This window comes from Rattus norvegicus, chromosome 3 (assembly GCF_036323735.1).
Source record: "Rattus norvegicus strain BN/NHsdMcwi chromosome 3, GRCr8, whole genome shotgun sequence".
Classification (NCBI taxonomy): domain Eukaryota; kingdom Metazoa; phylum Chordata; class Mammalia; order Rodentia; family Muridae; genus Rattus; species Rattus norvegicus.
Window position 1 is genome coordinate 94453792 of NC_086021.1, and position 16147 is coordinate 94469938.

The following is a 16147-nucleotide window of genomic DNA, read 5'->3' on the forward strand; positions in this document are numbered from 1 at the left end:
TACTATGTTTGTGGAAGTCATATTCATAATCATCAGAATTTGGAAACAACCCAGATGTCCCTCAGCTGAAAAAGGATACAGATAGTGTGGTTCATTTACACAATAGAATACTATTCAGCTACTATAAAAAGGACATCAAAAAATTTGCAGAAAAATATGTGGAACTAGAAATTATCATCATGAGTAGGTTGCCCAGACTCAAAAGTACATGCATAGTATATACTCACTGATAAGTGGTTATTTGCTGAAAAGTACAGAACACCCATGATAAATCTCACAGACAGTAAGAAGTTTAACAAGAAGGAAGACCAAAGTGAGCATGTTTCAATCCTTCTTAGAAGGGGAAACAAAATAATCACTGGAGGCAGAGGGAGGATGGGACCTTAATAGGAGACTGGATGTGGAGGAGAAAGGGGGTCAGGATCAGGTATGATATGAACCAGGAAAGAAGCTGGGGGGAGAGAGAGAGAGAGAGAGAGAGAGAGAGAGAGAGAGAGAGAGAGAGAGAGAGAGAAATTTGTACTGGGTGTGGTGGGCAGGAAATCTGGGTGTGGTGGGCAGGGACAACCTGTAGAAAAATCCCAGTAAAATCTTACATCTTGGGATTTAAGAAGCTGTATAAGGGTGAAGTTAGCCAAAACGCCCAACAGTTAGGAGATGGAAGCTGAAGAGGCCACTCTAGTAAATAAAGAGGGCCCGCAGTGGAGGGATGGGGTAACCAAACCACGTTCAAAATGTTTGACCCAGAATTATTCCTGACTAAAAGAAATACAAGTACAAAAATGGAGTAGAGGCTGAAGGAAAGGTAATCCACTGACAGGTCCAATTGGGGATTTATCCTTTAGTCAGGCACCAAATTCTCACACTGTTACTGATGCTCGACAGAAGTCTAGCATGAAAGTCCTCTGAGAGGGTTTGCAAGCACCTGACTGAGACGGATATACATACTTACAACCAACAATTGGACTGGGGTCAAGGACCTCGATTTAGGAGGAGAAATGAAGGAGCTAAGGGGATGGCAACACCACAGGATGATCAAAAAGTGTTCACTAACCCAGACTCCTGGGAGCACCCAGAATTGAAGCCACCAACCAAAGTGCATACATGGGTTGTTCCATGGCCTCTGGCACATATGTAGCAGAAGATTGCCTTCTCTGGCTTCAGGGGAGCAGGATGCACCTAACCCTTTAGAGACTTGACACCCCAGACTTGATGCCCCAGGGAAAGGGGGAAGACCAGGGTGTGATGGGGATGGGGCTGTGCACCCTCTCAGAAGCAAACAGGAGGGAGGATGTTTTGAAAAACTCTGCGTGGGTGAACCAGGATGCAGGACAACATTTGGAATATAAATAAATAAAATAATCACTGTTGTTTTTAAAATGCAAGGATTGGGGAAAAGCTGAATGAAGTTGAGAAGGAGGGAGTCTCATGGGATGACCAGCAGTTTCAACTGACCTGGATTCCTGAGATCTCTTAGACACTGAGCCAGGCGGTATACACTAGCTGATATGAGATCCTGACACATATACAGCACAGAACTACCTGGTGTGGCCTCAGTCATAGAAGATGCACCTAACCCTCTAGAGATTTGAGGCCCAAGGTAGGGAGTGGGGTAGGGTGGTGGGAACATCCTCTTAGAGATGGAGGGGGGTACGGAAGGGGAGCAGTCTGGGGATAGACCGGGAAGGGGATGAAGTCTGGACTGTAAAAATAATGATTAAAAAATAGAAACAAAAAATAATAATAAAACACAACCTAGAATCTTTGCTTTGGGAGCTAGCCTGCCCCTTAAGAGGATCGTACAACCCACAAGGCTTGTGTTGGTATATGACACATAGATTTCTACTAAAATCTATGCATATAAGGCTGTCCTGGCACTGTGTGCAGACTGCAGCTCATTTCTACTGTGCACGGCTTAACTTGTGTGAGTAGCATCTGCCATAGCATGTGTCAGGAAAGAAGGAGCTCCTTCTTGAGACTTTAATGTGGTGGAGTCTGAGTCTTCGTACTTGCAAAGTAAAGGGGTTTATTGTGCCGTGCACAAAGTCATGGGCTCAGAAAAGGTTAAGTCCACACTTCCTTGCCGTCTCACACAGAGATTCTCTTCTACCTGGTTTAGGAAAAGACTAAAACAGGGATGTGAATATGCCATTCCATTACCTCACCTCCTTCAGTGAACTGTTTCTTTCTGTGTTAGTTTAGACACCAGACACTTACACGCGTATAAGTGGTTAATGATCAATTCAGTACTTTGGCAGCACACATAATGGAAGCCCCGATGTAGTATTCTTTTCATAATGCTCACATGTTGAATGTATATATACATATATATATGCATGTTAAGTGCATATATAAACAAATATTTATATATGTATATATGAACGCTAAAAATATAACACACAAGTAACACTGTAACATGTAATGTTGAATCTTATTAAAATAAATTTTTAGCAGTCACAATTGATGAATATTAATAGTAAATGTAATAGTAATCTTTAATCAAGGAGATAATATTTGCAATTAGTCTATGGGATTTACTATTGTTTTTATTATTATTGATAAAATATTGAATTTTATACCATCAAATGCTTTGAAATTTAAGAAGACAAACATCCAATTTTAGCTTTTTCATGCTACTTTAGCAGTGAATATCATAAGATTCTCTTTCAAATAAAAATAGCTTGTGGCACCAAACTTTTCTCAAGGCATTCTTCATCTCTGTGTTTCTCAGTGTGTAGATCAGAGGGTTGAACATGGGAGCTAAGATGGTGTAGAAAAGAGCAAACACTTTATCTTCTGGATAAGTGGTTGCTGGTCGGATGTAAATAAATAGTACAGGCACAAAGAATAAGATTACAACAGTGACATGAGAACTGCATGTGGAAAGAGCTTTTCTGCGGCTCTCTGCAGGGTAAGCCCTAATAGTGTATAATATGAAAGAGTAAGACCACATCAAGACTAAAAATGTGACCAGTCCCATCATGCCTGAATTGGCAACCACCAGAAGTCCAACTCTGTATGTATTGGTACAAGAAAGAGTCAGCAAAGGGTAAATATCACAGAAATAGTGATCCATCTCATTGTGGCCACAAAGGGGGAGGCTGATAGCAAGGAGGTTCTGGAAGAAAGAATGTACAAAAGCGCCAGCACAGCAAGCAGTGACCATGGCTTGACACCTCCCTCTACTCATGATGATGGTGTAGTGCAATGGCTTGCAGATGGCCACATAGCGGTCATAGGCCATCACTGTGAGTATGAGGATCTCAATCCCTCCAAAAAAGTGCATGGTAAAAAGCTGAAGCATGCAACTGGGATAAGAAATTATGTTCCTTTCTATGATGAGATCACTGAGAAACTTGGGTGTCACTGTGGATGTATAGCAGAGGTCTGACAAAGCAAGGTAATTAAGAAAAAAATACATTGGTTGCTGAACTAGCTGGCTATATGTGATAGAAATCAAAATGATCATGTTTCCTCCCAAAATAGCTATATAACAAAACAAGAACAACAGAAAACATAGAGTTTTAATTTTCTTGTTCTGGCAAAGTCCTAACAGTATAAATTCAGTGATGTTATTGGTACTTTCCATATTCCAAAGAAATTGCCAGTCAATGGCGTTAGCTGAAAGGAAATGACAGAGAAGGATTAGGAATACTTATTAATCATGGTATGAATCATAGAAAATATGATAAGTAGTATACTCATTTACCAAAATTTGTTCACATCTCCTTTTCTCTTTCAGTATATATATATATATATATATATATATATATATATATATATATATGTGTGTGTGTGTGTGTGTGTGTGTGTGTGTGTGTGTGTGTGTGTAAGTGGGTGAATATGTATTTGTGTCTATTTCTAATTCTTACATTCTACACAAAATTTTCATCATATGAAATAGTCATTTCATTCACATTATTTTATTAAAACTGCATAAAATAAAAAATCATATTAGAAGAAAATATAATCAAAGATGTACCATTATTTTATACAAATGATTTTAGGGGGCATAATATCCTTATCACTGTATAATTGGCCCTTTGGTAGCTTAGAATTGTGAGACATAAAGTGAAGGAAGAAGCACAAATAGTAAAATATAATATTGTTGTAGAATTGATATTTGGTGTGAATTTTTACTTTTGATAGTGAAACACTTGTTTATTAAATTGTGTGTGGTCATGGAAAGACTTACAGGTGCCAAATACAATCCTGATCATGGCTTGAATAGTATCATATACTTGTGAATGCTATATGAAGCAGGACCAAGAACCTCATATTAGGTGAAGGTTAAGTAGTTGTACTATATTAATTTCTTAGATTAAAAATACTATTCCTTAGATGATAAAGAAACAAAACAGTGTTCCCACATTCTCTTTGAACACTGGTAAAAAAGCAGTGTACAAATCCAGGAATAGTACCAACAAAAGCCAAAAGTTGGGTTGGGGATTTAGCTCAGTGGTAGAGTGCTTGCCTAGCATGCGCAAGGCCCTGGGTTCAGTCCCCAGCTCTGGGAAAAAAAAAGCCAGAAGTTTGATCATGTTTACATGAATATTTAGAATTAAGAAAGCTCTGATTTTGTAGAAATAACTGCCTAAAAATAAGCATTAGCCTGGATTTTTGTAAATCATATAGAAAGTTTTTAGTCTCTTTGTCCATTTTCTTTAAACTTTAAAATTCTAGGTTTTTTTTTTCCATTGAACTCAAACATACTTTGTACTGAACCCAGAGTCTCCTCCATGATGAACAAGTTATCTCCATGTGGCTTCATCTCTAGACCTGTGACTCAATTAACCCAGGCCTGCTCAGTGTTCTTCCACCTTTAGTAAACTTTGCTACCCTTTGTATTATTGTCCATGTCTGCATCTCCTCTGATTCCTAAATGATTACAAAAGTACTGTTGTTATATCTTCTGTGTATCTTCAAGGCGGTTATTCAGACAATCAACTACTGTTTCTTACGTTCTTGCTACCATGATTTGCTGCCATGATCAATTTATTTCAGTGCATGACTTTAATACTGAGACAGAAGTTCTGGCCATATTTTAATAGACAATGGAATTAACCTCTGCCTTTCTTACCCACTGTTCTTTAGTACAAGTATGTCTACTTTCAATCTTCCATTATCACAAAGGTTAAATTGGCTAGACTTCATTTGATAAAAGTGTTAGTAGATAATTTTTCTTCCCTGATACAAATATATAGTGTTTACACACTAGATATTAAACAGAAGATTACCTACAGTATATAAACATTTTAATCTAAAGATTGCCAGTTACATAAAATATTATTTATGTATTTCTCATGGCAACAAGAGTAACGACAATAATAACTAGTACGTGATTACTTTTTACACTTTTCCCAGAATACTATCTCAAGTGTTCTATATTAAATTTATTATTCATATTACAAGAGTCCATGATTCTTCTCTCTACTTTTCAAAACTGGAAACAGATATTGGCATTGTAGATACACACATACTCAAGACTCTTTATATAATCTTTTTTTAAATTTTTTCTTGCTATTTGAATCCTCAAAATCTGCTTTACATTACTTATTTTCTAATTTTATATTGCTTTGTTTGTAATTGTTTATCAAAACATATTAAGTCAAAGTCATTGATCCCCTGTTTATATCACAGGATCTCACAACCATCAATATAGAAGCTTTTCTTCACAGAGGATGGGGATTAATATAGAGACCCATAATTGGCAATTGTTGAATGCTGCAGAGTACTTAGTCTTACAATAGACATCCATACCTCACTCTAAGAATCAGAGAACTTTGCCAAAAAGAAACAGAAAAATATTTAAGAGGTGGTCAAAGCTAGAATGTTTTCCCAATACCACCTGAAAGTGACACACAAGAAGTAACACTGATTGCAACATGCCCAAGACCTGTGCAAGCTCTAACTATACAAAATACCAGCATGGAGAGTGCACAGTGGGTATAAAATCCAACCACTAGATGACAAGCTATTTACATTTGATGGCTTCTAATGGGGGGATAGATCGATGATTTGTTTTAATGCTGTTACTTACCCCTTGTATTCTGACCATACACCAGAGTAGACTCCAGTCTCAAAGCTAGTTGAGCAACACATATGGAACTTGAAGGGGAAAGAGGAAAAGAGTCAAGGTAGCAGTGATCTCAATGTTGGGTGGAACAAAGATTGGAGGGTTGAGAAGTGGTATGTAAATGAGTTGAGGGGCAAATATGTCCAAGGAACAAGGTATGAAAATTTAAACAAATTAAAAACAATTTTTAGAGTAAAGGTAAATAACATGTTTACTCCAAAATTGAATCATTGTCTCACATAAAATTCTGAATCTCCATTAATTTAATTGTAATTTGTCTTTAACTTCCTTTTCACTCTGATATCTATCCATAAACTGTGATCCTTATGATGTTCATAATACTTTGACTCTGATTCAAATCTTAACATTTTTCAGTTTTTTCACCATTCACTTTGTTTTTATCTCAAAAGAAGACAGAAAAGAAAAAACGAATTTGTGTTCTAACAGATTCCATTAACTTTTATTCACTTTACCTTATATTTCTTCATTATTCTGAATAATAGTTCAGAAATCTCTCAATACCCTTTATTTATACCCTTCTTTGAAAAGTAATAGCTAAAATGTTTTCAAATTAGTGAAAAAAGGGAATTATAAAATGGGTATGAACACACTTACATGATTTATACTGTACAATGTAGGCAATTCAATCTCTTATTTTTGTGTGGCTATCACTTCCATCTGGATGACTATGTTACATACCATGTAATCCATCAGTCTAGATGTGTCTGGCTCTAGGACTTCCCTGAGAGAAAACATATTCTTCCACAACAAAACGATGACTGAGCCTTGTGGAAATAATTTTCATGTTTCTGTCTTTAAGAAATATATCCATTGTGGTTTTCGAGGAGGTAAATATAGTTATAAATTCTCTGGTTAAATTCCAAGATATGTAAAGTGTATTGCCTGGGAGATTAGATCTCAAGGTGTCCTCTTCCTTTTTTTCTGAGGCATGAGGCATATCCCCAAAGAACATTGGGCACATGTGCAACTTTAATGACTTAACTCCTCTCCGACCTACCCTTCAAACTAGTAACCTTCAAATTCTGTGTTCTATGTTGACACAAACTCCAGAGAACTGTTAAAGCCTTCTGAGTGTCAAATGGGATGACCTTAGAAATTTTGAAGCGAGATAGTAAGAGCAATTTCCGTGAGTTTGATTTGAACAAAACAAAAGCATTTGTTTAAAAAAATAGGAGAAAGGTTGTATTTTATTACTTCAAATCTAACATGTTTTCTGGCTTAAAAATCAGGTCTGTGGTTTATTCTAGAAGAGATTCAGGAGCTAGATCTTATGTGAGCAAGTGCCAAACTAGGGTTTATAGGGGAGAACCTAAACCCTTGGTCTGGAGGAGCCTCTGCCCTGATTGATAAAGACACTAGCTTAAAACATGGGATAATTAGGGAATCTCTTCAATGTTGAAGGTGGTATTTTCACACAGGAAAGCTTTTGGCCTGATAATTGAGGATAGCTACATGGTCACACACTCTGGAATTTTGTCTTAAGTGCCTAACAGGCTTTGTGGAAAAACTTAACACAGAACATAAGGATATGAAGATATTTGTTTCATCCTGCCTGGAATCTAAATTTGTTGCCTAAGCTTTTAGTGTTTAACCTGGTCTAGCATGCACAAGGCATCAGGAGAGACTCATTCTGCAGCATGTATTCTGGAGCCTTGACCATGCCAAATAATGGGTTTTCCTGTGTTAGTCACAGAATTAGTGAGCCAATTGAGATCTAGTGTACACTTTTCTCCTTCTACATAATTTCTTCCCTGCTTTGCTACCTGGTGTCAATGGGGATGGGGGAATATGAAAATTCCCTCCTCCTGCTGTTTTTAGCTTTACCTTCTCTTTCTGCTGCATTTAGAATCTTTAGCATCTTCTCTAATCTTACATTTTGGTGCATATGTAGATACTCAATTAATGCATTTTGGGAGTTGTGACATCTAATGCCCAAAAACAAACAGAAGAAAGATGGAAAGAATATAAGAGCTCAAAGATGAGCTCTATCCTGGGGATAGACAATGTCTTCTACATTTGATGCAGATGCTGCCTCCATGAAATCTCAATAATATCAGTTATTGAAAGAGCTGAATTATTATACTCACTACCAGTAAACATGCCATTTGGATAGAGGATTTTTTTTTGCTATTTTCATATCACCTATTTCTTTTTCTTTCTTTTTTATTGGATATTTATTTACATTTCAAATGTTATTCCATTTTCCAGTTTACTGTACATAAGCCCCCTATCACCTTGCCTTCTTATTCTCTACAAGGGTGTTCCCTTCCCCATCCACCCACTCACCCTTACCAACCCTCAACATTCCCTTACTCTGGGGGTCCAACCTCGGCAGGATCAATAGCTTCTCCTTCCATTGGTGCCCAAGACGTCCATCCTCTGCGACATATGCAGTTGGAGCCATGAGACAGTCAGTGGTCATTCCTTCAGTATATGCTCTAGACTTTTGCCTCCATATCCCCTCCTATGGATATTTTGCTCCCTATTTAAGAAGGAGTGAAGCATCTTCATTTTGGTAATTCTTCCTGAGGTTCAAGTGGTCTATGGATTGCATCTTGGGTAATTTGAGCTTTTGGGCTAATATTCACTCATCAGTGAGTGCATACTATGTGTGTTTTTCTGTGATTGGGTAACACTCAGCATGATATTTACTATTTCAAACCATTTGCCTCTGAATTTCACGAAGTCATTGTTTTTGATAGCTGAGTAGTACTCTGCTGTATAGATGTACCACATTTTCTTTATCCATTCCTTTGTTGAAGGGCATCTTCTAACTATTATAAATAAGGCTGATATGAACATAGTGCAGCCTGTGGGTTTTTTTTTTTTTATTAACTTGAGTATTTCTTATATACATTTCAAGTGTTATTCCCTTTCCCGGTTTCCGGGCAAACATCCCCCTAATCCCTCCCCCTCCCCTTCTTTATGGGTGTTCCCCTCCCCATCCTCCCCCCATTGCCGCCCTCCCTCCAACAATCTAGTTCACTGGGGGTTCAGTCTTAGCAGGACCCAGGGCTTCCCCTTCCACTGGTGCTCTTACTAGGATATTCACTGCTACCTATGAGGTCAGAGTCCAGGGTCAGTCCATGTATAGTCTCTAGGTAGTGGCTTAGTCCCTGGAAGCTCTGGTTGCTTGGCATTGTTGTTCATATGGGGTCTCAAGCCCCTTCAAGCTCTTCCAGTTCTTTCTCTGATTCCTTCAACGGGGGTCCTGTTCTCAGTTCAGTGGTTTGCTGCTGGTATTCGCCTCTGTATTGGCTGAATTCTGGCTGTGTCTCTCAGGAGCGATCTACATCCAGCTTCTGTCGGCCTGCACTTCTTTGCTTCATCTATCTTGTCTAATTGGATGGCTGTATATGTATGGGCCACATGTGGGGCAGGCTCTGAATGGGTGTTCCTTCTGTGTCTGTTTTAATCTTTGCCTCTCTATTCCCTGCCAAGGGAATTCTTGTTCCCCTTTTAAAGAAGGAGTGAAGCATTCACATTTTGATCATCCGTCTTGAGTTTCATTTGTTCTAGGCATCTAGGGTAATTCAAGCATTTGGGCTAATAGCCACTTATCAATGAGTGCATACCATGTGTGTTTTTCTGTGATTGGGTTACCTCACTCAGGATGATATTTTCCAGTTCCAACCATTTGCCTACAAATTTCATAAAGTCATTGTTTTTGATAGCTGAGTAATATTCCATTGTGTAGATGTACCACATTTTCTGTATCCATTCCTCTGTTGAAGGGCATCTGGGTTCTTTCCAGCTTCTGCCTATTATAAATAAGGCTGCTATGAACATAGTGGAGCACATGTCTTTTTTATATGTTGAGGCATCTTGTGGGTATATGCCCAAGAGAGGTATAACTGGATCCTCAGGCAATTCAATGACCAATTTTCTGAGGAACCTCCAGACTGATTTCCAGAATGGTTGTACCAGTCTGCAATCCCACCAACAATGGAGGAGTGTTCCTCTTTCTCTGCATCCTCTCCAGCATCTGCTGTCACCTGAGTTTTTGATCTTAGCCATTCTGACTGGTGTGAGGTGAAATCTCAGGGTTGTTTTGATTTGCATTTCCCTTATGACTAAAGATGTTGAACATTTCTTTAGGTGTTTCTCAGCCATTCGGCATTCCTCAGCTGTGAATTCTTTGTTTAGCTCTGAACCCCATTTTTTAATAGGGTTATTTGTCTCCCTGTGGTCTAACTTCTTGAGTTCTTTGTATATTTTGGATATAAGGCCTCTCTCTGTTGTAGGATTGGTAAAGATCTTTTCCCAATCTGTTGGTTGCCGTTTTGTCCTAACCACAGTGTCCTTTGCCTTACAGAAGCTTTGCAGTTTTATGAGATCCCATTTGTCGATTCTTGATCTTAGAGCATAAGCCATTGGTGTTTTGTTCAGCAGCCTGTGTTTTTGTTGTATATGTTAGAGAATCTTTTGAGTAGATGTTCAGGAGAGGTATAGCTGGGTCCTCAGGTAGTGGAATGTCCAATTTTCTGAGGAACCTCCAGAAAGATTTCCAGAGTGGTTGTACCAGGATGCAATCCTAACAAAAATGGAGTATTCTACTTTCTGCACACCCTCAACAACATCTGCTAATGCCTGACATTATTTATCTTAGCCATTATGACTGGTCTAAGGTGGAATCTCAGTGTTGTTTTGGTTTACATTTCCCCGATGACTAAGGATGTTGAACATTTCTTTAGGTGCTTCTCAGGCATTTGATATTCTTCAGCTGAGAAGTCTTTATTTATCTCTGTAGCCCATTTTAATAGGGTTATTTGGTTCTCTGGAGTCTAAGTTCTTGAGTTCCTTATCCATTTTGGATATCAGATGTAGGAATGGTAAAGATATTTTCCCAATCTGTTGGTTTCTGTTTTTTCCTAATGACAGTGTCTTTGCCTTATAGAAGCTTTGCAGTTTTATGAGGTCCCAATTATCGATTCTTCATCTAGAGCATAAGCTATTGTTGTTTTGTTCAGGAAATTTTCCCCAGTGCCTGTGTGATAGAGACTCTACCCCCCTTTTTCTCCAGTTAGTTTGGATGTATTGAGATTGAGGTGGAAGTCCTTGACCCACTTGGACTTAAACTTCATACAGGGTTATTTAAATGGATAGATTTGCCTTCTTCTACATGTTGACCTCCAGTTGAATGGGCACCATTTGTTGAAAATGCTATCCTTTTTCCATTGGATATTACCTTACCCTTTGTCAAAGATCAAGTGATCATATGTGTGTGGGTTCCCTTCTGGGTTTTCAATTCTATTCCACTGATCTATCTGCTTATCTCTGTACCAATACCATCCAGTTTTTATCACTATTGCTGTGTAATGCTGCTTGAGGTCAGGGATGGTGATTTGCCCAGAAGCTCTTTTATTGTTGAGTATAGTTTTCACTATCCTTCAATGCAATCCCCATCAAAATTCCAACTCAATTCTTCATAGAGATGGAAAGAGCAATTTGCCAATTCACTTTGCTAATGGGGATAGAGGAAGTTTTTACAAGTCCCCTCTAAATAAAGCCTTGTCAGCAATCAGTGGCTGCCGAAAAAGGGGTAAACCAACACTTGGCATGAACAAGCACACTGAGAGGGATCCAATCTCAAGCGATCAGACCTAAGCACATGAACATAAGAGGAACATTAAATGGGGTGACAATACTAATTATAGAAGAAGCCATCACCTTGACAGTGAGTCAGGGCGAGACAATGAGTGTTGAGAGTGTGAAATGGGAGGACAAAAAATTAAAAAAAATCCATGTATGGAATTCTCAAAAAATATTTATTTCTTTAAGATAATCATGCCTTAAACACAATCTGATATTTCTTGTATTGTATAATATGCCCATGGAATTTGATTGTAGTTGGTATTAAATCAATAACTCAGTTGGAGAGAAAATTTCTTCTATACAATAAACATGTCTTCATTTTACCAATTCTCCTATAATATCTTTCTTTTTTTTTTCCCCCCAGGGCTGGGGATCCGAACCCAGGACCTTGCGCTTCCTAGGCAAGCTCTCTACCACTGTGCCAAATCCCCAATCCCCTATAATATCTTTCAATAATACACAGCTTTTGAATCACAGTATTTATTTGTTAGTATACATTATTTTCTTTAATTATAAAGTTATGGTTGTATTTCTTTCTGGTTAGTGTTCGAATGACTCAAAACTACACAAGCAATTTTACTTCATTCTCCAATTTTAAGAATGTTAATGCTTTTAAATCCAGGCAGTATGTATTTTGTTTATTGATTTATATCTTATGTACTTTATTAAATGTACTTAAAACTTTTTTTCTTTTTTTTTATTATTAACTTGAGTATTTCTTATATACATTTCGAGTGTTCTTCCCTTTCCCGGTTTCCGGGCAAACATCCCCCTCCCTCCTCCCCTTCCTTATGGGTGTTCCCCTCCCCACCCTCCCCCCATTGCCGCCCTACCCCCAACAGTCTAGTTCACTTAAAACTTTTAACTCATACATATTATATTGTCATTTTATCTAGTATTTCATTTTAAACACCTGTTTAAATTCTGACACTACATTAGAAAACTCTGAATAATATTGGCTAATAGTATTTATGTTCTTAAATATCTATCAATCCACAGCTTGAAGAAAACATATTGTTTCAAAAATGCTCACTAATTGGTAAATTTACAAATTTAAAAGTTGCCTAAATTGTGTTTACTCAATGATAAGTCTTTAACATCCATTATTGAAGAATATGCATTTGAGGAGAGGAGCTACAAAAAGATATTTAGTTTAAGCTCAATATATTCTGACTGAGTACACTATAGTAAAGCAATATTTTAACATACAAAATCCTGGGGATTGTTGGAGAGAAAATTCCATGTCAGCAAACAATTAGAATGTAGCCCTTTATAAGCCAAGAAGACTAGTTTTATCAAAACTACACATTTTGGTGTCTTAATTTTGAGCTTTCAAAAATGAGAAGAAAAAAAAGGAAAGAAAAAATCCTCATCTTTTTCATTTAGGTCAGCCATTCAGTCCACGATAGTTTTTAAGTTTTCCCCTAGAAAACTGACATGTAACTGTTATTTGTTTGAAGTAATCGTCTTCTTGGCAGTTTACTGCCTCTGTCAGTTAACCTATTCCTAGTCCTGGCATCTATTAGCCATCATGCAATTTAATATAGGCCTTTAATGTTTCAACCTCTGAGAATTACTTCTGAGTAAGCTTACATTTTTAGTTCTTTCTGAACTCTGGCTGCTTGGTTCAACTTTGCTGTTGTGGCTCAAATTCCTCTCCCAGTTGACTGATTTAAATCTGGCTTCTTTCAGCTTCTCACTGAATTGTTCTGCTTGGCCTCAAACCAACTCTGACAATTTGTTTTAATCATCTGTCTCCTTACTCTCTGGCTTCAGTTGCCTCTGCTGACCTGCACTGAACTGCATGAACTCAACTTCAGTGCATTGACTCACTGAACTCAGCTCAACTGCCTCAGCTGACTGAACTGAACTCAGCTGCATTTAACTGACTGAACTGACTTCAACTCAAGTCCACTGCCTCTCCTTGCACTCTCGTAAATAGCCTCTCTTACCTGTACTGCTCTTATGAAAATTGAACATATCCTATTCTGTCAACTCTTTTTCTGATTTGTTCATTTATCTGTCTCTCGTGTTTGGAATTAAAGGTGTGCATAAAAGATGTGCCTATATTCCAGCCAGAGTAGCTATATTGCTGGATTAAATTCCTCTGCAAACATGCACCATGACTTTCATTTGTTTCAGCTATATTGGCTTAAGGAACAGTACATATACAGTATCAGGGATGATACTATCAATGAGTAGAGCTGCATAAGTAATAGCAGATTCACCAATATATTATATTAGTATTTATTAGTCTGTACAGTTATAGAAATAAAATACTACATACATAGTTTTGCTACACTTGAAAATTCATTTATAGAACCATTGATTCCTCACACGTGATTTCTAGTTCCTTTATTCTTAATTATAAAATTTATGCTTTTAAAGGGGAATACATTATTTATGTTGTTGAATTGAAATAACATTACATATTCAGAGAGGCCCCATGTCTCTATTAAGAAAACCAACTAAACAGAGATTTTAAGACACAATGGCAACAAAGATGATCATTATACAGAACCCCAATACCTTGTAAGTTAATTTTTAAAGTTTTTTAGAATCTGATATTGGATGAAAAAAAAGTCACAAGGAAATAATAGGCAAGGAAAAAAATAAAATTGACAAAATCAGCATTTGGTTTATACTGAAATGAATCTCAGTCCAATGAGAGTCAGACTGAAGACATAAGAAGGGGGACCAAAGGACACACACTCACACAAAAAAATAAATCCTGTGAACTGTTATTAAAATCTAATATGTAAAGAAAAGAACAAGACAGTTATAGAAAAACTCGATATTTACATATACACATTTTTTATTTCTTTGGTAGAATTTGTTTCTTGTATGAAGGTATTTGGTGATACCATATTTTTTTAATTGCACACTTCATCTCCAGGTTTCTCAGTGTGTAGATCAGAGGGTTGAACATGGGAGCTATGATGGTATAGAAAAGAGCAAACACTTTGTCTTCTGGGAATGTTGTATTTGGTCTGATGTAAATGAAGACAACAGGCACAAAAAACAGGACCACAATGGTTATATGTGAACCGCATGTGGAAAGAGCTTTGGAACGGCTCTCTGCTGGGTAAACACTTATGGTATGTAGTATTAGAAAATAAGATACCATTAAAACTACAAATGTCACCAAAGCAATTAGTCCAGAATCAACAATAACAAACAGGCCAATTCTTTGTGTATCAGTGCAAGCTAATTTTAGTAAAGGATATACATCACAGAAGTAGTGGTCTATCTCATTGTGATGACAAAAGGACACAAAGGCAATGAGAAGGGACTGACTGGCTGAGTGCACAAATCCTCCAGTGCAACAAACTGCAAGGAGTTCATTGCATCTCTGTCTGCTCATAATGACGGTGTAGTGCAGGGGCCTGCAGATCGCCACATAACGGTCATAGGCCATTGCTGTGAGAATAAAGATCTCAATGGCACCAAGCAAATGAAGAAGAAAGAGCTGTGTCATGCAATTATTATAGGAAATTATCTTCCTTTCTGCCAGTAAATCAGTCAGGAGTTTGGGTGTCACTGTGGATGTGTAACAAAGGTCACAAAGTGATAGGTAATGAAGAAAGAAATACATGGGTTGGTCCATGAGCTGAGTGCATGTGATAGAAACCATTATGAGAACATTGCCCATCCAAATTGCAATGTAGCAAAATAGAAATAATACAAAACAGAGGACTTCAATGTTTTGATTGTCAGAAAGTCCCAAGAGAATAAACACAGTAAAATTCCCCATAGTTCAGTGAAATAGAAAAACATGACAGGTCCCTGAAAAGACAGATTAATGAAGGACATCAATATGGAGATGTTGATAATTAACACTGACATTAGCTTTTGTTTAGAGATAACCCTATTGATTTTATGTTAGTTTTCACATGAATAAAATTTCATTGCCTCATGAAATAATAAAACTGGCTTAGAATTTATGGTTAGCAAATGAACACTTTCAATATGCAAATAAGTTCTTGCAAAAGATGAGTTTGGGTTCCTAACAGCCCCCAATATTGTTAAAAACAAAAGAATAATTCAAAGAACAAGTAAAATGTAATCTTAAGCTGTAGGTCAATTTATGACTGATGGCATATACTACAGCTTAAATTAATTTAAACATATAGAAAATAAAATTAAGTTGAACACAATTTATATACACAGGTGTTTATGTGATCTAAAAATTAAGCAGTCTAAGTAACAAGTCCATAAAACCAATTTGAGTGATTGTCCAGGGGACTGTAGGCATCATTCAGTGTTAAGAATGAGTAAGCTCTTACAGAGGATCTTTTAGCTCCTCCTGCTCAATAAATCTTATGCCAACATAAAGACACACAGATATGTACACAATAAAAACTACAACTTAAATGTGATTAATCATTTTTCAAGTTTCCTATTTTCCTTTTATTATTTATGATTTTTATCACCATAAAATTAATTATTATTAAA

At 37.2% G+C, this 16147-nt stretch overlaps 2 protein-coding genes across 2 annotated transcripts; both read right to left on the bottom strand.

Annotated features, from left to right (window-relative positions):
* Positions 1-2638: 2638 nt before the first annotated feature.
* On the bottom strand, positions 2639-3589 carry Or4p18 (olfactory receptor family 4 subfamily P member 18). Its single transcript, NM_001001058.1, has one exon. It carries the CDS (start codon positions 3587-3589, stop codon positions 2639-2641), a length of 951 nt encoding a protein of 316 aa, NP_001001058.1.
* Positions 3590-14507: 10918 nt separating this feature from the next.
* Or4p19 (olfactory receptor family 4 subfamily P member 19) lies at positions 14508-15446 on the bottom strand. Its single transcript, NM_001001059.1, has one exon. It carries the CDS (start codon positions 15444-15446, stop codon positions 14508-14510), a length of 939 nt encoding a protein of 312 aa, NP_001001059.1.
* Positions 15447-16147: the final 701 nt, after the last annotated feature.